The sequence below is a fragment of the Marmota monax genome, unplaced genomic scaffold (assembly GCF_021218885.2).
Source record: "Marmota monax isolate L192 unplaced genomic scaffold, Marmota_monax_Labrador192_F-V1.1 WCK01_AAM20220418_F8-fsc00230, whole genome shotgun sequence".
Classification (NCBI taxonomy): domain Eukaryota; kingdom Metazoa; phylum Chordata; class Mammalia; order Rodentia; family Sciuridae; genus Marmota; species Marmota monax.
In genome coordinates, this window is record NW_026693365.1 from 171,446 (window position 1) to 192,774 (window position 21,329).

At 57.1% G+C, this 21,329-nt stretch overlaps 1 protein-coding gene across 1 annotated transcript in view; it reads left to right on the forward strand.

Annotated features, from left to right (window-relative positions):
• Nucleotides 1–28: 28 nt before the first annotated feature.
• The window catches only part of Ndufa10 (NADH:ubiquinone oxidoreductase subunit A10), a 39,458-nt gene continuing 18,157 nt past the window's right edge, over nucleotides 29–21,329 (forward strand). Inside the window, exons 1-8 of the mRNA XM_046456930.2 lie at nucleotides 29–185; nucleotides 4,024–4,192; nucleotides 4,819–5,034; nucleotides 6,552–6,638; nucleotides 8,962–9,083; nucleotides 11,430–11,509; nucleotides 14,908–14,962; nucleotides 16,605–16,690. Of these exons, the coding sequence (XP_046312886.1) occupies nucleotides 111–185; nucleotides 4,024–4,192; nucleotides 4,819–5,034; nucleotides 6,552–6,638; nucleotides 8,962–9,083; nucleotides 11,430–11,509; nucleotides 14,908–14,962; nucleotides 16,605–16,690 (890 nt within the window). The 5' untranslated portion in view covers nucleotides 29–110. The remainder of the gene's footprint in view (nucleotides 186–4,023; nucleotides 4,193–4,818; nucleotides 5,035–6,551; nucleotides 6,639–8,961; nucleotides 9,084–11,429; nucleotides 11,510–14,907; nucleotides 14,963–16,604; nucleotides 16,691–21,329) is intronic.

Below are 21,329 nucleotides of genomic sequence, written 5' to 3' on the forward strand. Positions count from 1 at the left end.
CCCCTGTTGTGACGTCACGGCGGCGCGCCGGCCTCAGGAGAGGACCCCTATGCGACCGCGTCCCTTCGGTCCTTGAGCCTGGTCCTTGAGCCTGAGTCCAGCGCGCAGCGATGGCCTTGAGGCTGCTGAGACTAGTCCCCGCGTCCGCGTCCGCGCGCGGCCTGGCGGGGGGCGCCCCGCGCGTGGTGAGGCGACGGGGCAGTGGGTAGCCCGGCGGGACAGTGGGCGGGCCGGCGGGCCGGGTCGGGTCTCTGCGCGGCGGCTCCGGGACCGCTCTCCGGCGGGGTCCTGCTGCCGGCGGCGTCCTCCGTGGCGGTCCCCAGCGCGGCCAGCTTGGTCGCAGCCGCCGGCGGAGCGCCGCGGCAGACGCACGGCCCGGAGGCGGCGGCTCGCCGGGTCCTGAGCTCACCAGCAGCTTTGCCGGGGGCCTTGGGAAGGGTCAGGCCCTGGGCGGGGCGCCGGGCCCGGGGCCGTCACGAAGAGGACCGCTGGGTGAGATTCGGAAGCACGAGGGAAACTTCCCACTGTGGGGGTCAGGGAGGTGACCTCGCACGTGCAGAGGACAGGGGCAAAGGAACCGTGGCTGCAGACGCAGGAAACCTTTGGTGGACTTTGGGTGCCGGAGGCTCTGGGCCATGGCTTTAAAGGGGCTTGGCCGCGAGCTGAGGGATTGAGCGTGAACAGAGAGGGTGCCGGTCTGATCTGGAGGAGAGAGGCGCTGGCTGTCCTGCTGTTGTGGGCCTGTGAAGGGGAGCCAGACGCCCAGAGAGCCCGGACCCTCACTGTAACCTGGGCCCGGTGCCCAGCTGTGGCGGCGCGTTCTCTGGGGCGCTTCAGATTGAACACGGTGTAGGGTATCCTCAGTGGTCAGGAGGACGCATGCAAGGGGAAAAGTAGGTCTGTGTTGGACTGGAGGGACAATTAAAGGAATCGAAAACGGTTCATGAAAAGTCGGTTATTTGTGTTATTCTGGGCAGCAGGAGAATGGAGTCAAGGATGCTTGTCAACCTAGTCTCCTGTGCGTGGACCGTAGGTGGCCAGGTCTTTGCTTTAGAGGCATTACTCCAGTGAACGTCTTTGATGTATATAGCCCTCTTCCCATTTTGCTGCTGTGAATGTGTGTCTATGTGTAACTTACAAAATAGTGCATTCTTTCTTTTAATTAACTAAAGCTAGGCTTTATTCAGACTTCATTAGTTTTTCCCCAGTGTCCATTTTCTGTCCCAAGATCCCATCTAGTATGTCCTGTAACATCTATTGTGTCCTCGGTTGTGTGGATTTCTCAGGCTCTTGTTTCTGGTAACCTTGATGGTTCTGAGAAGTACTAAGCAGGTGTTTGATTCTCAGAAACCTGGAGGGTTTGTCTTGGTTGAACTTGGCTGGGAAGAGGACTGCAGAGGTGAAGGGCTACTGGCGTCTCACCAGCACACTAGGAATATGACTGTTGGTTGATGTTGAGGTAGGTCAACTGACTGCTGTGCTGAGGCTGATTCTCCACTGTGAGGCTGTTCTCCCCCTGCACCCTGTGTTCTTAGGAGGGAGCCCCTTTGTGCCATGCTTATGGAGCAGGGTTGTGCTCCTTCCCCTGTAGAGTGTCAAGGTTGGCAATTTGGACCTCTCCTCCCTGGGTGTGTGAGGAATCATGGGTAGTCACTGCTGCATGTGTTGCCCACGTTGTCCTGGCTGTGTCCCTATTGGTTTCTTGTTCCTGTGACTTACCGGGTTGTATGAATACTGCCTGACTTTTTGACACTACCTTTTTTGCATATCAAAAGATGTGTAGATGGCAGGTAAGCACAAGAAAAGATGGCCAAGGCATCTGTCATCTGGGAATCACAAGTGAAAGGACAAAGGAGACAAAAGCATACATTTAATAGAGTGGTAAAAAGCCAAGTGGCTGAAGCCGGAGCAGCTGGCAGGACTGGCGCAAGGCAGGAATGCCTTCACAGCCTCTGGGTTGTTGCTGTGCCTTCTTTTGCAACCTGTGTCCCCCCCCCCCCATCCTTCAGTATTCAAGTAAATCAAGTGTGAAAAACATCTGTTTTATGTAAATTTTTTTTTGTGTTTGTGGTACTGGGGATTGGACTTGGGGGGCATGTTCTCACTGAGCTACATCTCCAGCCCTTTCCTTATTGAGACAGGGTCTCACTAAGTTGGCCTCAAATTTGTAATCCTCCTGCCTCAGCCTCCTGAGTAGCAGTGGCACACCCAGCTATTCTTAATATTTTAAATTCTCCTGTATTCTTTTTTATAATAAAGTATTTTATTATTTAATTAAGTAAGTGGTTACTATTTTGTGGTAAGGGTATACCTTAAAATTTTAAGCTCCTCCTCTGTTGTTGGATAATTGCATTTGCCATTATGAACAATATTTCATCAAGCATCCTTATAGGGGATTCTTTGCACAGATGAGTGTCCCCTTAGGACAGGTTTCTGGTGCTAGGCTCAGTAGCCTAGATTTAAGCACCATTAGCTGTTTATGAGGGAACTCATTGTCTTGTCCTAAAAAATCAAGTATTTCCTGTTTTGATGCATGAAAAAGTGTTTTCTCCTTTGTTGTTGTCTCTTCCAGACATTTGAATGTGTGGTTATCTGCATACCTAACACTTTAAAAATGAGCTGTGTAGCTGGGCATGGTGGACATATCTGTAGTCTCGCTGACTCAAGGCTGAGGCAGGAGGATCACAAGTACAAGGCCAGCCTGGGCAACTTAGTGAGACCTGTCTCAAAAAATAAGAAGGGCTGGGGGTGCAGCTCAGTAGTAAAGCGATCCCTGGGCCGAATCTCTAGTGCCAAAAGGAGCAAGCTGCGAGGTCACCCTTCATATGTCTTACTGATGTGTAGAATGTCCTTGTACCAAGGCACATGCTGCTTGGTATTTTTATTTGGCGGGAGATTATTTTGGCTTCAGTGTGGAGGGCAGATGGAAGACGCTGGAGACGGCAGGTGAGGCGTCTCACCCTGTGCATGAGCGCCATGAGGATGTCTGCAGAATCAGGGCAGCAGGGGAGCAAAGTGACACTTTGGCCAGAGGTGGAGGGTCAGGAATCAGAGTGGTGGTGGGGCTGGAGGAAGGAGGAGGGGAGCTGTTAGGTAGGGGACGCGGCCTGTTGTGAGTGAGAGCAGATTTATGGATTGGGGTTGGAAGTTGTGCTTTGGTTTAGGACTGCTAGCTCACAGGTGTAGGGGACCAGCTGCAGCTTGGGATGAGCCCAGAGATGCTTTCCTGGAAAGAGGAGATGCCCTCTCTGTCTCCCCAGCCGCTTTCTTCCTGCCTTTCTCCCTCCCGCCTGCCAGCCTTCTGCCTTCCATTTTCATGGAACATGGCAAGCATACTGCAGGCTCCATTCTGGCCCTGTGCCCCTGGGGTGAGGAGGGTGGGTGCAGGCAGGGCCTGTGCAGCCCTGGGGTGAGGAGGGTGGGTGTAGGCAGACCCTGTGTGCCCTGATGTGAGGAGGGTGAAGGCAGGCCCTGTGTGCCCTGGGGTAAGGAGGGTGGGTGTAGGCAGACCCTGTGCACCTGGGGTGAGCAGGGTGGGTGTAGGCAGACCCTGTGCAGCCCTGGGGTGAGGAGGGTGGGTGTAGGCAGGCCCTGTGTGCCCTGGGGTGAGGAGGGTGGGTGAAGGCAGGCCCTGTGTGCCCTGGGGTGAGGAGGGTGGGTGTAGGCAGGCCCTGTGTGCCCTGGGGTGAGGAGGGTGTAGGCAGGCCCTGTGCGCCCTGGGGTGAGGAGGGTGAAGGCAGGCCCTGTGTGCCCTGGGGTGAGGAGGGTGGGTGCAGGCAGACCCTGTGTGCCCTGATGTGAGGAGGGTGAAGGCAGGCCCTGTGCGCCCTGGGGTGAGGAGGGTGAAGGCAGGCCCTGTGTGCCCTGGGGTGAGGAGGGTGGGTGTAGGCAGGCCCTGTGCACTCTGGGATGAGGAGGGTGCCGGTGCTGGCATTTTTGCCGTTGATGGGTTTTTGGTGCTGTTAGGTTACTGATGCCTGCAGTGCTGAAGGGTCACATGCTGTGGGACGGTGTGTCTTCCAGGGACTGCTTCACACCAGTGCACAGTGCGAGCTGCGGTATGGGGCTTTGGCATTCCTGCTTGGTGAAAGGACAACCAAGAAGCTGACGGAGTCCAGCAGAGTGATCACTGTGGATGGCAACATCTGTTCTGGAAAAGGCACACTGGCCAAGGCAATAGCAGAGAAACTAGGTATGAGCCACTGCCATGCGCAGCGGGATTCCCAGACACAGCTGTGGTCTCCTGCTGACCTCACTGTACTATCCAGGGGTGGCCCTGGTCCAAGGGAGGTCTTTTACATTTACATTTGGTATGTTTGGAGAATCATAGTGTCTCCTGTCCATGCCGGTTACCAGCTGGAGCTGGACTTGCCTGGGCAGTGCAGGCAACACGTGTACTGTGAGCTGTCCTGTGGGCTCTGTGATGGCCTCTGCTGTAGAGCTGTGGTTGTTACTCGGACTCACACTGGGTGGATTGGGAGGTAAGCCAGTGTCACACAGCTGGTCATTAGAACCCGTGTCCAGTTTTCCACGGTGCCTTCACTGGCATCCAGTGGCAGCTGCCTGTGTGCACAGAGGACTCCTGTTAGGGGAGGTCATTCTCTCAGGAGGGCTCTGCCTATGGGCACAGTATGGCTGTTCCGCCCTGATGCGCTCTGGGCGTGTTGTCACCAGCGTCTCTGTCCCCCAGGATGCACAGCGGAACTGGGGCTGGTTGGCTCCTCAGGTGGCTTCAGACCGGGTTGTGTGTCCTGCAGTCCCCACGATCCCCCTGCGGGAGTGGGGGTCAGTCGCGCTTCACCAGTACTTCTCCCTCAGGCATGAAGCACTTTCCTGAAGCAGGGATCCACTACGCAGACAGCACCACAGGGGATGGGCGGCCCCTGGACGTGGAGTTCAGTGGCAACTGTAGCTTGGAGAAGTTCTATGACGACCCGAAAAGCAACGATGGCAACAGCTACCGCCTGCAGTCCTGGCTGTACGCCAGCCGCCTCCTGCAGTACGCAGACGCCCTGGAGCACCTGTTGAGTACAGGTGGGCCGCCCTTCTCAGTCCTCTTTGGGGTCCAGCCCTTGAAATCCCATCACTAGTGCTTTTCTGTACAGGTGCTGGGGCAAGTCGTGTCTTTCCAGTAAGAGTAGGAATGTCTTGGTCCCGTTTCTGATGCTCCAGGGTGAGGTGGACGCACTTCCCTGTGCACTGCAGTGAGCTTCACGCCACAGTGGTGGAGGGCAGTGGGGACACGGAGGCTGCTGGGAGGAAGTGGAGTCACAGTTGGGAAGAGGGGGCTTGAGGGAAGCAGAAGCACAGCGGCCAGCACCGGGTGGTTCTGCGGGGCTGGAGCTGGCTGATCCACACAGAGCCCGGGGGAAGTTAGAACTGGGGGGCAGGCAGAACACACAGGTGGGGCTGTACAGTCAGGCAGGCAGAGCCCAGGTGCGTGTTGCTCCTACGAACGTGTGTGTTGTGCAGCCTACCTTTTAGGCATCTCTACCAGGATGGTGCCCAACTCTCACTGCTGGGCAGTAGCTTGGATGTGACACTGGTGTTTGGGCCACTCCACTTTCATTTTGAAGCACACTTCACCCTATTTTCTGACTACCCATTTCTTAAAATTAAAATCTTTTACTTGTTGAATGGAAACTGGCCTGTTTCCTTGTGTGCTGTGTTCATCTTTACGTTGAACACGAATGCAAGGCCCGACCAGGAGCCTGGGTTCCACAGGGAGGAGGCTTCTGAATGAGCAGGTGGGTGGTGACCAGAGGCGGAGGCAGGGTGCCAGGGAGTGAGGGCGTGGAGGGCAGAGGCTCTACAGAAGGGCCAGGGCGCTGGGGCTCTGCTCTTCTAGAGGGGAAGGGGAGGGAGGGCTCTGCCCAGTCCCAGCAGGGCTGATTGCAAGGGCCTTGTGCCTTGAGCAGTGTGAGTGACCCTTGGGACCATTGTGACAGTGTGGCAGCAGTGAGGCTGAGAGTCAGGAGAGGGGGCATCAAAGAAGTAGCCTAGCTGAGATGGCTGGGTCTTGAGGGCCACGGCAGAGACCGGGTTTTCCTGAGGGAGAGAGGAGGCCAGTGGGAGGGTTGGTGCAGGAATGATCCATGTGGCAGGTGGAAGTGTCCCTCTGCTGTCGGGGACCGGGCGAGGCAGGATCAGGAAGTGCCACCAGAGGCGGTGCACAGTGATTGTGTTTGGTGGTGTTTGGAGAATGCTGAGACGGCTGGGATGAGTGGGGTGTGGGTGTGAGGGAGGGACTTGGGACAGCAGCAGATTGCTGGGCACAGCGAGGTGCAGGGGCTTGGTTAGAAACAGACTCCCCGTGTTCGTGGGACGCCTCTGGGATGGCTGATGGAGTGTCCGTGGAGATGAAAGGTCACTGGAACGGAACGGAGGAGTTTTTGAAAATGTTTTTTTTCTTATGAATTTGACTTTGGTCCTTTGACTACATTGGCTTGGAAATGGAATTGTGTTTTTTTCCCCATTTCTAAAATGACCTGACGGTGGGTAGGACTTCCTGCCTGCCTGCCGTCTGAGTCCCGCTGCCCTGTTCTCCACAGGACAAGGCGTGGTCCTGGAGCGCTCCATCTTCAGCGACTTTGTCTTCCTGGAGGCCATGTACAACCAGGGCTTCATCCGCAAGCAGTGTGAGTCCCAGCCCCCCTCCCTGGCATGTGCGGGCTCTGCCGTGGCTGCCCTGGGCCCGCAGCGCCTTCGGGGAAAGGCCGCGGCCTAGCCTGATGCCGCTGTGGAATGCGCCTCACAGACGGGAGCGACTGAGCTGCCCACCCCCTTCCTCCTGTGGAGTCCCGGGCACTTGAGAGCACACAGCTGACCCACGGCTGCTGACCCTCCTCCAAAGCACCCCAGCCCTGGGCCTGCAGGCTTACCTGTGCTGAGCCAGTCCCCATGTGCTTCCTGAGGCGTTGGCAGGGGCCGTTTCCTCAGCCTGCCCCTGCAGCGTCCTGGTGGTCACCACAGTCCTTTCCCCTCTCTGGTGTGTTGCTGCTCCATGTTTTCAGGGGCAGTGGCATCGTGTGGGGCATTGACAGTAGCAGGTGAGGGGTAATGACCTCTGTGAGGGAAGACTGACTTGAGTCAGGGTGGGGTCGGAACCTCTGTGGCCGGGAGTGTGTTGGGCAGTTCTTTGACCAGACCATGTGGTCAGTCTGCCCACTCCCCACCCTGTGCTGGGGTGGCTGGCGCAGCAGGGAACTAGAGTGCGGAGGTCAGCTTAAGCGTGGCTGTTGATGAACGGGCCTTCTGGAGTGCCGCTGTGTGCCCAGCTCTGTCTTGGTGTTTGGGACATGAAGTGGCACCACGCAGGACTCACAATCCTGGGGGTGGGTGGGGCTTAGAGCAGCACAGTCGGAGGGGCTGCAGTCCAGTGTCCCCAGGCTGCTGTGCAGCGAAGCACACCAGAGGTGTCTGGCCTGCGGGGAGACAGGGAATTTCCTCCACAGGGGGCCTCCAGGGGTCCCCACAGACGGGAGCCACTCAGTGGGCAGCAGGCCTGTGGGGGGACTGCTGTGGAGGGGTACTGGAGCAGCAGGGCTGGCACCTGGTTAGGGTTAGGGGGCTGGTGACGGCTGCAGAGCCACTGGATGTGAGTGTGGAGAGGTGGCAGGCGTTGGGGTGGATGGTGCATGTGGTGAGGGGAGTGGACCAGTGCCCAGATTGGAGGAGGCTGGGCTGAGACAGGGAGAAAGGACACTGGCAGGCTGGTGGTGGCATTGTGGAGCAAAGTGGGAGAGTGACGGTGGGTCTGTGAGAGGAGGATGCAGGGCACAGCGCGGTGGGGTGGGTCCCTGTCAGGGCGTCTCGGGGAGGGTCCCTGGGCGAGGCCTTAAGGCAGCGGAAGCCTGTGCTGCAGACCAAGGGCCGGGCTGGGCTGGAGGCAGTTCTGGGCCGCGCGGAGGGCACGTTTGTCTTGGGAGCAGCTGTGCAGTGGGGACAGCTGAGACCAGACCTGGTGCCCTTGCCAGGGAGGTGGAGCCCTGTTAAAGGGTCCACGCCACGTGAGTCACCTGAGAAATGGGATGCTGACGAGTCAGGAGGGAGTGGGACTGGGCAGAGTGGGCAGGGCAGGGGAATGTCACCAACAGTGGGAGAGCCACTTCTCCTCCAGGGTCCTTGCCCTTCCTCCAGCCGTGTCCTCGCTGGCCTTGGGCCAGGGCCCATCCCCAGAGTGCATCCAGAGTGAGTTTCCAGGAGGAGTGTTTTCTTTAAAGTGAAGTAATTGTCTCTCAGTGGTCCTTACCTGATCACCTGCTGTGACTTCTGGAAGGTTCCTCCATGGCAGCGCCTGCAGAGGCGAGGGTTCCTTGACACTGTGGGTGAAGGTGGTGGCTTCACTCCACACACCGAGTGGTGATTGGTGTGGCCGGTGTGTGATGTCCCCTGGGCAGAGTGCTCTGAACAGCACCAGCTCTCCGCAGCACCGTGGCTGTCTTGTGGGGCTGGCCAGTGGGCACTCTCAGTGACGCCTTGGTGGGATCGTCCCGCCTCAGCTGCGTTGCTGGCTGTGGAGAAGGCCAGGCCTTAGTGCATTGCTCTGGAGCCCCGCACACACAGCAGGCACCTGTCACACCTCCTATCCACGTGTGCCTCCCTCCTGCCCGGCAGACGAGGTAGTGGGTGCATGCTGGCTCTGTCCCTGGGTGCCGTTAGGTTGCAGTGTGAATCCATGCTGGACCTCATCTGAGCTGAGGAAACCTGATGGTTCCAGCGTGTGGACACCGGGTGGAAGGGACACAGGCTCGGTGGCTACTCTGAGTGCAGTGCTGCTGGGTGCAGTGCCCATGGCCCTGTGGCCATCTGCCCTTGAGGGCGTGCTCAATGGCTTCAGCTGACTTAGGAGTGTACGGTTGGCACAAGGCCTGAGGATGACATGAGCTCTGCCCTTTACTCAAGGAGGGGTGTGTGCAGAGGCCTGTCGAGGGCCAGTGACAGTGGCCTCTCTTGTGCCAGGTGTGGACCACTACAACGAGGTAAAGAAGATCACGGCCTGCGAGTACCTGCCTCCCCACCTGGTGATCTACGTGGATGTGCCTGTGCCGGAGGTTCAGAGTCGGATCCAGAAGAAGGGAGATGTAGGTCGGCCTGTGGAGCCCATGTTGCTCTCTCAAGGCCATGTGGGATTCTGGCGGTCCTCACTGGGGTGACTGACACCAATCAGGTCACAGCTGAAGAAGGTGCCCATGTGGGTGGGAGGGCTGGGCCCAGCCGGGCGCCATCTCCGGTGGGAGCTGCCTTCCCCAGTGCTGCCCAGGCCCCTGTTGTTCCTGGGCCACCCTGGCTGTCCCCGTGGGTGGGGGGGCCTGCTGAGTGCCTCCTTCCTATTGCTCTTGAATCGAGCCCCTCCCTCTTTTACCTCCTTCCTGTTTCTAGGAGAGTAGAAGGTTGCTCTCTGCCCTTTGGGCTGGGTCTCAGGTGGCTCCCAGGAGCCCTGCAGGCAAGGTGGAGGGTGCTGGGTGGACACTGCTGTCCTGGGGCCTTTCTGGCCAGTGCTGCAGTAGGGACATGTGATCTCTTTGGTATGTGAGGAGGATGCAGGTGACGGCAGCCTGTGTTCCAGGGCCGTCCACTGTGTGGGGTTCAGCGGTCCCTTCTGAATGGCAGCCTCCTGTTGTCCTTTGCTGTCCCTGGTGGCCTGGGAGACTGACTCCTCATCTCAGGTCAAGCATGTGTGAGACTTGCAGTGTCCCTGCTCATCCTCTCTGTGCCTCAAGCTGCCTGAGAGGCTGCTCCTGGTATGATCAGTGACTTAGACTGGGGACATGCCCTCAGGCGGCAAAAGGAGGGACCTGCAAGTTAACAATGTTTGATCCTTTGCCAGTGGAATAAGGTGACACTTCCCATGCTAACATTCATTGAGAAAATCTAGGGCATGTATTCCAAATTCTCAAGGTAACTATTTTGTTATCTTAGACAACAACATTTTGGAAATAATTCTGAAGTCAAAATTAGAGATATCAGTTTTTTTCCCAAGTAAAGTGTCAGATGAATGATGTCATCAGCTGAAACGAGCACTGAGCGAGACACTCGGAGACCTCGGGCCAGAGAGATGGTAGCAGAGGCCTGTGTCCTGTCTCTCTGTGCAGGCTGTGCCTGTACCTTGGGCCTTTGGAAATAGCCCCTTCCCTGCTCCAGGACAGCTGGTCCTGGTCACCGGATGCTAGCTGGCGTTTGTGGTTCACATTTCTGTGGTGTTTATGGGGCTGGGGTTTTGGTCACATTAGGGGTGATCTTCTTTCACTCTGGGCCGTAGCCAGTGTGGGCTCCCCCGCACTCCTCTAGTGCTGGGTGCCTCCTGCAGGCTGGCTCTGGGAGCTCACCTGCCCTGTGCCGGGTCCTTGCTGACACACGCCCGGTGACAGCAGCTTTCCTGAGGGAGTGGCCCCTTTGTGGACAGAGCCATGAGGGTGCAGCTGGTCGTGTGGTCCCAGGGCTGGCTGGTGTTGGGCTGCGAGCACTCCAGAGATGCTCCAGAGTGATTTTAATGTTTTTTTCTTTTTCTTTTTTTAACAGCTTTACTGAGGTATAATTTATACTTTTTAAAATTCACCCAATTTAAGGTATAACTCAATGATTTTTAGCAAAGTCGCCAAATCATGGCAACTACACCATCAGCCAGTTCTAGGATATTTTTATCATTTTGTGAAGTCAAAACAGTAGGCTTAATGCTTTCTCCCCCTCCCCCGACAAGTATTCACCAGCGCCCCGGCAGCGGACAGCTGTGTGTGGGCAGTGCGGGCGAGTTCCGCACTCAGTGGGCACGCGCTCTCCTGGCAGGCCCTTGGTAACAGGACGGGAATGCGCACAGTGCGTCAGACAGAAGCAGAGGCACAAGTAGGAGAGAAGTGCAGAAAGAGAGCGCAGCTTAGCCCCTGGGGTTGCCAAGGGCAGGGCATCTTGGGTTCCAGCCCGGCCCCGCGTGATGTGATTGTATTCAAGGATTAATACGGGGCTGGGGCTCAGAGGTAGAGCCCTCGCCTAGCCTGCGTGGGCACTGGGTTCGAACCTCAGCACCACATAAATATAAAATAAAGATTCTGTGTCCACCTATAACTAAAAAAAATATTAAAGAAATTGACTTCAGATGATAATGGAGGCGAGAGATAGGGAGCGTGGGGATGGTAAGAAGGGAGGTGTGGAGAGATGCAGAGAGGGTCTGCGACAAAGAGCGGGTGCTGAGGGCAAGCTGGGGCGAGGCCAGCGGCCTCCATGGTGGCTGTGACCCTTTGTTGCCTGTACTTGGGCCCAAGTGCAACAGCGCAGCCTCTAAGGGGCTTCCAGAGCCTGTGCAGGAAGGTCCTGCTGGGCCTCCCCTGGGACCCTGCAGGGCTCCCCACCACTCAGTGGTTTGCACTGTACACATGCACAGGTAAAAGAACAACGTCAGACTGTCCCTGTGTGAATTTTCTGCTTTTGTTTAGCCACATGAAATGAAGATCACCTCTGCCTACCTCCAGGACATCGAGAATGCCTATAAGAAAACCTTCCTCCCCGAGATGAGGTGAGCCAAGCTCGCGCCGACCGCAGGAGCAGCGCTGCTCCTTCACGAATCGGTCCTCACCCCGCAGCCCTGGGAGTGGGCTCTGGCTCAGGGCCGTGCTGGGGGTTGTCTGGGCGTCCAGTGTTTTTGAGCAAACATTGTAGGAGACATTGCAGTTGATCTTTGTGAGATGATTTGTTTCATCCTTAAAATTTGGGGGGGCACAAAGAAACACCCAGTCTGTGACAGGGTTTAGCACTGGAGGGCTCATGTGTTTTCACTTCAGGGGACAACTGAACATTCCTGTCCACCTAGAAGGGCTGCTCGAAGCACTTGGCCTCCCTGTTGGGTGTGGCCACAAGAAGTGAGGTGGGGCAAGTCTCTGGGTGCTTCCCACTCCCATCTCCAGAGGGCTGGCACCGATGGGGAGCCAGACCTCCTTCCTCTTCCCGTTGGAAAGCTGGGAGAGGCATCTTTCTGTCCACACTCTAGCTTGTCGTCCTGGGGTCCTTGGGTGTCCATGTTACTGCTGTCACTCAGGTCCAGTTACAGCTGGGTTGTTTGAATAAGGCTTTTATTAAAGGTTTTCAGTAGGATAATGTACTTCTAAGTTTCATACTTCTTCAAAACTTAACCCTCTTTTGATACCTAAAAACTTAACGCTCATGTTTAAAATTTCAAAGTAATCAAAAATTGTGAATTAAACAAAGTGTAGTAATTTTGAAAAGAAGCTTTGTGTTTGAACTGAGAGTGTCTCGCTGTGAGGTGGTGCTGAGGTCACGGAGCTGTTCTTCCTCAGCCTGTTCTGTTTTCAAGACCAGAAGTGCCCACCCCCCCCAAAAAAAAAGGCTGTTTGCCCATCTGTGCCCAGGGGAGTATGCAGAGCTGCGTGAGCCGCATGAGCAGAGACCGTGACCCCAGAATTTCTGTCCAGAGTCTCCTCCTGACCTCTGTCCAGAGTCTCCTCCCTCCATGGCAGGGAGCTCCAGGGGTCTGGTGTTGTCTAGGGGTGGGTCCTGCAGGCTGCTGGTGGGCAGAGACATGAGCAGTGGTTCTGAGCACCCTGCCCTGGTGCGCTGTGGGCTTGGGCTGCACAGCAGTGTCGCTCCTGAGGTCCCACATTCCGAGGTGTTGGAACTCTGCTGCCACCTCCTCCATATGGTGTCCCCATGGTGATGGGGACCTGCCGTGTGGAGCAGAAGCTCAGAGCCTGACATTCACCTCAGGTCACCTCAGGTCTGGCCATGGCTTGCTGGGTAGAGCCCCAGGAGCCGTTTCTGGGTTGTGCAGTCTGGGTAGCTTCTGAGGACATGTGTCTCGGAGCCCTGCAAGCCAGCCTTGCTGGGACACTGCTGCTGCCCAGGCCGCATCCTGCCCACCCTACCTATTGAGCTGGATGTCAGCCTGGGGCGGATCCCCGTCTTTTTCTGCAGCGTCCTGTCCTCTTGTCTTTCACACACAGCCCGTCCTTTCATCAGAAACCATGATGACCAGAGCTGGCCTCCTGCAGCTCTGCAGACCACTGGGTGCCAGTGTCCCCACCACTGTGGCAGGGGCAGTGGCTGTGTGAGTGCCTTGAGGGGCGCTGTTCTCTGATTGAGCCTTTCCATGTGGACCTTCAAGGCCACTGCTACTCCCTGGCTGTGCTGGGCTATACCTCACCCTGGGGGGGCAGCTTCCCTGACTGCCCGGGGGGCACTGGAGTCTGAAGATCTAGGGGTACAGCGAGCCGCCTTCCTGGGGTCCTTAGGCCTCTTTTTCTGTAGTGTAACCTTATTAAATTCCCAGGTCTGTTGTGTGGTCTCTCTGTTTACAAGGGACAAGTAGGCATCAGAGACGCCCTGAGGATGGCTGGTTCTGTTGGCAGAGCTGGTGGCACCCGTCCCGCATGGAGCTGCTTCTGATGGGCAGCAAGGATGCTCACTTGCCCCCCTCTTCATTCTGTGCGATCCCGCCTCCCTCTGGTGCTGTCCAAGCCCACGCTGAACGGTTGCTTTGCGAATCCTCGCTCCCGGGGTATCGGGCAAACCAGGACAGGACTGTAAAGACTGCTCTATGGTCAGGTGAGCAGGCACCCTCTCCAGGGCCTGCTGGCCTGCTGGCCTGCTGGCCTGCTGTGCTTGCCGCCCGCCTACTGCAGGGCTGGGTGGAGCCCTGTGCTCGGGGGCACTGTGCGTAGACAGTGTAGGCACACGTATGAGGTTTCGTGTGTCGTTGGTTTGTGGGGTTTTCTGCGTGACTGTGTCATACCATGCATTGTTCAAACAGTCTGGTTACGACCTCTCCTGCTCCACAGATTCAGTAAGCTTCGAGCGTTTGGACAGATGCAGTCTCTGTTCATTGTTACGGTGAATTCTTCCTAGACAGCCACATAGCTTATGTGTCATTTGTCAAGATTAGGAGGATAAGGTCCTGAAGTCCTCTGTGCAGTGTTCGTTACTTTAAGCACGAAGTGTAGACCAGTGTCATGCTGCAGCTCTGGGAAGGATTGGGACCTAACAGTCTTCTCTCAGAAATTTGCTATGGAATTTGACTATTTCAATTAAAATTTCAGGACAAATAGGTCACAGCCTAAGGTTTCTATGTCATTTGTGCTTTAGAATCTGAGGGCGCTTTGCAGCAGTGGTAGTTGGTGGTTTTCTGGCTGAAGAGTGTCCAGCATCTGCCATGCTGGGCGGTGAGGGCACTGTAGTGGTCCTCCTGGTCTGGCTTACCAAATGGCCTGCCAGTCCACACAGCTGCTCTGGAGGTGGACAGAGGCAGCTCCTTTGCAGGGTGAGGCCCACCTGTGTCATGTCAGCTTGTGGGTTTTCAAGCATCCAAGGCAGGACAGCCAAGGCCGCTAGATGGTCAGTGAGATCTGTGGGGGGAGGCGTTGCCGGCAGCAGTGAACTCTGCCCCTTCTTTTTGAGACAGAGTTGAGCGGTTGATTATCCAGTGTCCAGATGAAGGACTGAGGACCAAGGGCCTGGGGAGCTGCTACCATCTGTGTGGTTTGGTTTGGTCTGGTTCTCCTGGGAGTTTACTGTGTCCCTGGGTTTTGAATTCCAGCAGTTCAGACATTCTGCACCCCACAACCTCTGCCTATTGGCCTTGGTGCCGTGTTTGGTGAGGCCTGGCCACATTGTCCTCTCCTGTAACCAGAGCTGTGGCCAGTGTGGGTGTGGCAGGTGGTGGCCCATGCACCACGCCTTGGGCATCACAGTCCAGGGAGTGGAGCCAGGGCAAAGACCAGCAGTTACGGCCACCAGGCCATGGCACGTTGCTACTGCCTTGCTGCGCGGCAGGACAGCCCCAGCCCGGTGCCTGGTCAGGGCCACAGAGTGTTAGTGGAGCGGGAGATGTGTGTGGCCTGTGTTGGCGCACGTGTGCACTGCGGCGCGGGAAGGCTCATGTGGAATTTCTGCTTTTCCCTGCAGTGAGAAGTGTGAGGTCTTGGTCTACAGTGCGCGGGAGGCTGAGGATGCGGAAAAGGTGAGCAGACGTGTAGCATGGTGAGTGCCCCTCCCTGTGGTTCCCAGGTGCCGTTCTCAAGGCTCATCTACCCAGTTCCATTCTACTGTCTTTGCGACCATCAGTGTTTCGTGGTCCAGAAGCAGCATCCAGCCAGCCCATCACCTCCCGTGGCTGTGACATTTTGACTTTTTAAAAAAACAGCTTTATGATCTTAAAATGGTGGGCAGTGAAGATGCAGAACCTTGGTTGCCAGCCTCGGTGTCTGTGTTAAATCCTGGTGAGGCTGAAAGCCGGCCTCATCGGGGGCAGTTGGTCACTCCTAGAAGCTGCTTTCCCGGGTCTGTGTCTGTGAGCTCCCTGCCAGTCTCAGTGGTTTTCAGGAACTTCATGGGGATAACCAAAAACTTGTGAAGCAGAATCATTCAGGACGCTTGCCCTTCCAGATGTAGAAGCGTGTGCGTGTGCCGTCGTGCGGCCACGGTGGGCGAGGCCGGAAACAGGCCGTGTGGGGGTCACAGTTTGGCAAAGCCACATCCTGAAGGGTAACAAAAAATGAAGTGGAGGAAATGGGTTATTTTTTGAATGGTGTTGAAGCATTTGAGCGTCCATTCTGTGTCCTGTGTCACACCTACATCACCAGGAGACCAGCAAGGCGGGCATAGGAATTGTGGGACCACATGCAGGCTGCAGACTGCTGTCCTGGCAGAGGAGCTGGCAGAGTGGACACTGAGTAGCAGCCCTGCTGGGTTCCTCCCTGTGCGGGAGGGAAGGGGAGGGAAGGGGCTGGGCGGCTCTCCCCAAGAGCAGTGTCCCCAGAGAGACGGAACCTCTGTCCTAGCAGCTCTGCTGCTGGGATAGTGAGAGTCGTGCTTTCCCGAGCTCTTTTTGTAGTGCTGATTGTGTATTTTCAGATTATTTTTATACCTGTGTTAGAATATTTCAGTGGCACGCATCTTAGGAGAATGACAACTCTGTCTCCAAGACTGCGTTGTTGTCGAAGGCCATTGTTGAATGCACAAAGTTTGTTTTTTTCCCCTTTCTGGGGCTGGCGGGGTAGCCCCGTGGGTACCCAGGGTCTCCCTAAATTGCGAAGCCGATTTTGAACTTGTGATCCTCCTGCTCCGCCCTCCTGAGTGGCTGGAATTACAGGCACCACCAGCAGTTATGGCCGCCAGTCCATGGCACGCCAGCCCAAACTCTTGAAACTTGAAGGTGGTGCTGAGTCAGGCGTGTTTGGGAGATAGTGGCGTGCAAGGGTTGCTCTGGAGGTGCCTGTCAGGGAGGTGTCTAGGGCAGGAGGTGCCAGCCACGTCCTGGGAGTGTGTTGACGTGGGTTCTCCTGTCACTTTGTGAGTTGGCCCTGCCTTCCAGAAGGAGCCTGTGGGGGGAAAGGGAGGTCTGTCACGAGGCGGGCTGCTCCCTGGCCTTGTCCTCCTCTGGGTGGCCCGCCCTCCCCGCCTGTGAGGTGGTCCTGCACACCCCGCCTGGAGCGCTGGGTGGGCCCTCCTGGGAGGCAGTGCTCAGGCCTCCTGAAGGGCGTCCCCTGTGCCCCTCTTCACCTCAGGGTGATCCTTCTGACAGGCACTTGGAGGTTACAGTGTGGTTGCGTGTAGGCTTCCGCAGTGGGCTCTCCCTTTAAATTGGGCTCTTCCTCTCCCAGGTGGTGGAGGACATCGAATACCTCAAGTACGACAAGGGGCCGTGGCTCAGCCAGGACGACCGCACCTTCCACAACCTGCGGCTGCTGTGAGTGCCCCTGTGGGCGGGGAGCAGGGGCAGCGCTGCCTCCAAGTGCAGTCCTGGGTCTGGTCCGCAACCAGGGTTCGGGGTTTAAGTGAGGCGTTAGTGGCGCCAGCCAGCACCACGTGTATTGATTTCCTCTTTCCTTCCAGGCAGCTCTTGGGTGCCTGGTTGGGTCGCTACTTATTTGGCTGCCAACATTAATTCAGCAGAGATTCTGCTCCGCTCTGCGCTGGGCACTGTTCCAGGTTCAGGGCACGTGGCATCAACGCAGAGATGTCTCCTGTGGGGACACAGAAACAGCTGTGCTGGGTCCTGGAGGCTCTGAGGAGGGGTGGTGCTGTGTGGGCTGGGCAGCCCCCGGCACTGTCACTGTGCAGAACCCTCCTGCAGAGGCCTCAGCAGAGCCAGGACTGGGCCCCACGCATCGGCCAGAGCAGGGGCAGCAGGTGGAGAGGCTCTGAGGCAGGAGTGAGCCCGGGGTGCCCAGAGTCTGGGTCCTGGTCCTGCGACCTCTTGCCTTCCCTGCTGGCCTCCTGCGGTGGTCAGCACACATGGGACTCCCGCTTTCTCCTGTGTGGGCCACGCCATTCCTGCCCCCAGGGTCTGCTCCCGCAGCCTTGGATGGGCTCTCAGGGCACTGAGCGTCTTGCTGGCTCACAGCCATCTTCACGGCCTCGTCGCAGCCGTGCTCTGGCCTCCATGGGTGGACTCCAGGTGGCAGGAGGCCTGTCTGTTGCCCCGAGGGCCTTGGCACAGGAGTCACACAGAAGCGCACTTGGGAGGGAGGTCTGCGGCGAGCTGTCCTCATCGCTTTTAGGACCACAATTCCTGCAAAGCTCAGGAATTGGCAAAGAAAGTGCTGTTGGTCGTGATGACTTGTAAGTGTGAATAGTTAGCTCATAGCAGCAGGGCTGAGCTGGGTGCGTGGTGTTTGGGGCCTGCTTCTCATTTGAAGTCCTGGCTGCCACCGGGGCCTTTCTGGGTCATCTCTGGCCATCTCCCAAGAACACCTTCTCAGGGCCCCTGCCCTTCAGCATGGAAGCCTCACTCCCCTTGGCTTTCCTGGGCCTGTCTGGGGCAGGGATGGCCTTGGCGCATGTCCTGTCACCTTGATCTCAGAGGGACGTGATGGTGGTGTTGAACCCCGACATGAAGAAAAGACCTCTGACTCCAGTTTTAAATCAGATTAAAGCAAGCTTGTATTTGTGTGCACAGGAGCAGGCCAGGACTGTCTCTCCTGAAAACCCCGGGCTGCAGACCAGCCCCCAGCTCTCCAGGAACATGATTTTATAGCACAAAAAGTTGCAAAGGCGGGGGTGTCTTGAGAACTTAGAGACAATGGGGTTCTGACAGTCATGGTACAGAGTCAGAGAGCAGCTTAATGATGGATGTGGCATGATAGTTAAGGAAGGGAGCAGATTCAGATCCCCACATCAGGGTTTGTGAGGCCCCCTGAGGTTTCAGAGAGGGCTGTTATCTGGTCAGGTGTGGGGAGTTCAAGGCACGGGCAGGCATTCCAAGCTAGAATTTATAGAATTAGAATTTAGAAATCGCAGGAATTTACAGCGAAGCAGAAACTAACTTTCCATGGCTTTGTGACAAGATGGCTCCCAATCTTAAGAGGGAATTAGGCTGGGCTCCTCAGGTGGCTGCAGAGGTGGCCCTGTGCCTGGTGGCAGCTCCTTCTTGGTGCTGCTGTGTCATTGGCCCTTGATCTTGATTGTGTGGGCAGGATCTGCGGGAGGTGAGTGAAGCAGTCCTCTCGAGAGCTCCAGAGGGTTGGTGGCTCACGGCACATGTAACTAAGAGGTCCCCGATCCCTGCAGGCCTGAGCTGAGCTTCCCTCTGTCTCTGGTGCAGGGTCACTGGCAGAAAGGACCAGTGAGTCTGCCGAGTGCCTGTGCTCCCAGCACTGTGCTCAGTGGTGTTCAGGTCACAGTCGTGTTTACGAGTCCAGATCAGACTGGGTCCTGTGTTCGTCACTGTCAGTGAGACCTGCCCCCCAGTTAAGGGAACGGGTGCTGGTGTAGCAGGCATGAGGAGGCCACAGGCAGGCAGATGCGGCAGGTCAACTCCAGGCTGTGGTCCTGGGACTGTCGCTCTGCACAGGAGAGTGGGGAGCTAAAACTCCGAACGTCCATCCGTGTGCCCTAGCAAAGGGAAATCTAGGGTCAGACCCCAAAGCCAGGCAGCAGAGCTTTGCCACAGTGGGGGTGAAGTGAGACCCGGGCACAGAGCGCCTGGGGCGGGCCCTTCTCCTGCGGAGGCCACAGGGGGCAGCGCTGCTGCGGCCAAGCCTGTCGCTGTTTGGCGTCTGCCGGGAGAACTGGCCCCACCGTCCAGGCTCCCGAGTCACGGCTCTCTCCTCCCCAGGCCCCCGGGAGGTCTTGAGCCTCGCAGGTCCTCTCCTCACTGTCAAGAGGACATCCTGCACGGGGACATCCTGCTCAGGGGGCTGCTTCCACAAGCCAGTCCCAGGTTAATGACGGTGCTGCCATCAACGATGGGGAGATTAACTTAGTGCTCCTGCTGGGGCGAACTGTCCCTTCTGAAGTTCCCACAGAAACCTGTGGCCTAGGTCCTGACCTCAGGGTGCCCTCGGCAGACCCCGCCAGGAGCCAGCTGCCTTGGCCGATCCTCTTGGTGGGTTTCATAGTTGGCTCCCTTGCTCCCGCCTGTTCACCCCCGGGGCAGGCCCACCTGCTGCCGTGTTCCAGGTACTGGATTGTTCATCAAAGGAATCCAGAAAAGCCTGTGACCTGCCGTGGTACTGGCCACACGTCACTGCCCATTACCAGTTAGTACCTAACAACTTGATCTGTGGTGCCTGGTATTTTCATCTGTAAACTTTGGCACAGAAGTAAAAGGCTAAGCTCTATTTTCTGAAGAGAAAACAAGACCGCTCTCCATATGAGTTTTGTATGTTGTCCATTTCATGGACTCACTGCCCTCGAAAACTGTCTTAAGCCAAGTAAACACAGCTTCTGTCTAACTAAGAAGGTCCGGGAATGGAGCTCAGTGGTAGAGCACTCTGGGGTCCAGTCCCCAGTGCAAAACCCAGTAACGCAGAGCTGGTCTGAAGGACTTGGACAGCGCCTGTCTTGGGCACCAGGTTGAGCCAGTGTCCATCGCAGGTGACCACATTGTACAGTGGAGGTGCACAGCCCTTAGCACCAAGCAAAGGCACATGGTATGAGGGGCTGTGAGGCTGCCCTTTCCTGGCTCACTCTGCCCTGTCCACTCACTGCCTTGTGGACACTTGCCAGGCCAGCGGCTGTGGAGCTGAGCTTCCCAGGGTGGCTCACTCCTTTCTCCCAGGTCTTCGGGCCTCGCCCCAGATCCAGTGGTTGTCGGCTGCCACTCTCCCATTGAATGCCCTGGGCCATTGCTTCTGAGCTGAGTGCCCTGTATGGGTCTCCGCCCGCTCACCTGTGGCTGTGCCGTGAGCAGTGTCCTGTCCCGTGTGCCCGCTGCCTCCATCACCTCAGTGTCCTGAAGCCTTGCTTGGAATTGAGTGGGGGCTGATTCCCACTGTAGCTCGTCACCGTTTGTGAGCTGTGAGCTTTCTGTGGAGTAAGGGAAGACTTTAAAGGAAGGTCACCTGGGCTGACGGAGCACTCGGGAGTTGAGGTTTGTGGGCAGAGTGCCCAGGCCCCACAGGGTGGAGGAGAGCGAGACACAACTGCCTTGCTCCCTCAAGGTCCAGGCTCCCAGCAGGAGGCTGTGAATGGGCAAGGACAGGCTCATGAGAGGCAGACCCATTCGCGGCCAAGAGCTGGGCACAGAGGCTAAGGACAGCATCTCGAGGTCACAAGCCCTTCCTCTGAAGGGCCACACAGAGGCTGAAGCCACACATAGCACCTGCTGCTGCTCCACAGCGGCCAGGACGCATGCGTGGTCCTCACCGTCTCCTGGACGCTCACCTTGTATAACGGCACGAGCATTTCTCTGTTTTTCTGAACGTTCAACAGTCTGACTTTTCTAATAGCTTCCCCTGCGTGCCCTGACTGAGGGGCAAGGTGGGGGGCACACCGCTGCCCGCGGGCCAGGTTCAGCCTTGGCTGCTCTCAGGAGGGAGGAGAAGTGGGTGCCACAGAAGCTGTGTAGCCACGAAGCTGAGTGTGTTCTGTGTGGCCTGAATGTGCAGTTGCATCATGTGCCCTCTGTTGCAGGGTACATGGAGATGTGCTCTGTGGCTCAGGTCTGGAGACTGCGGGCCCAGGGGCAGTTGTGGGTCAGCCTCTTGCTTGTGCTGCAGGGGCCGGAGCTACCAGTGCCCTGGGCAGGTGACGCCATCTTGCCCTCCCTGCACTGACCTGGCCTCTACCTGTCCTGTGTCCCGTTGGAGTGGTTCCTGTCTGCCTCTCTTGCTTCTGCTGCCTTTGTGGTCTGTGCCCATCTGCATCTTGCTCTCCTACCTGTCCAGTACATGCCTCTACCAGGCTAGTGTCCAACACAAATGTCACAAGACCTGCTGTTTCTTTCCAGAATCTTTCGGTGGCTTGTCCTCATCCGGTTGTAGATCCAGATTTCATTTTCTAGAGTTGACCCAGAACCCGAGGTGTCTGCCCGGCTTGGCTGCCTACACTGAGCCTGCCCACCCCTCCGCCCAGCCGTGGCCTGCACTGAGCCTGCCCACCCC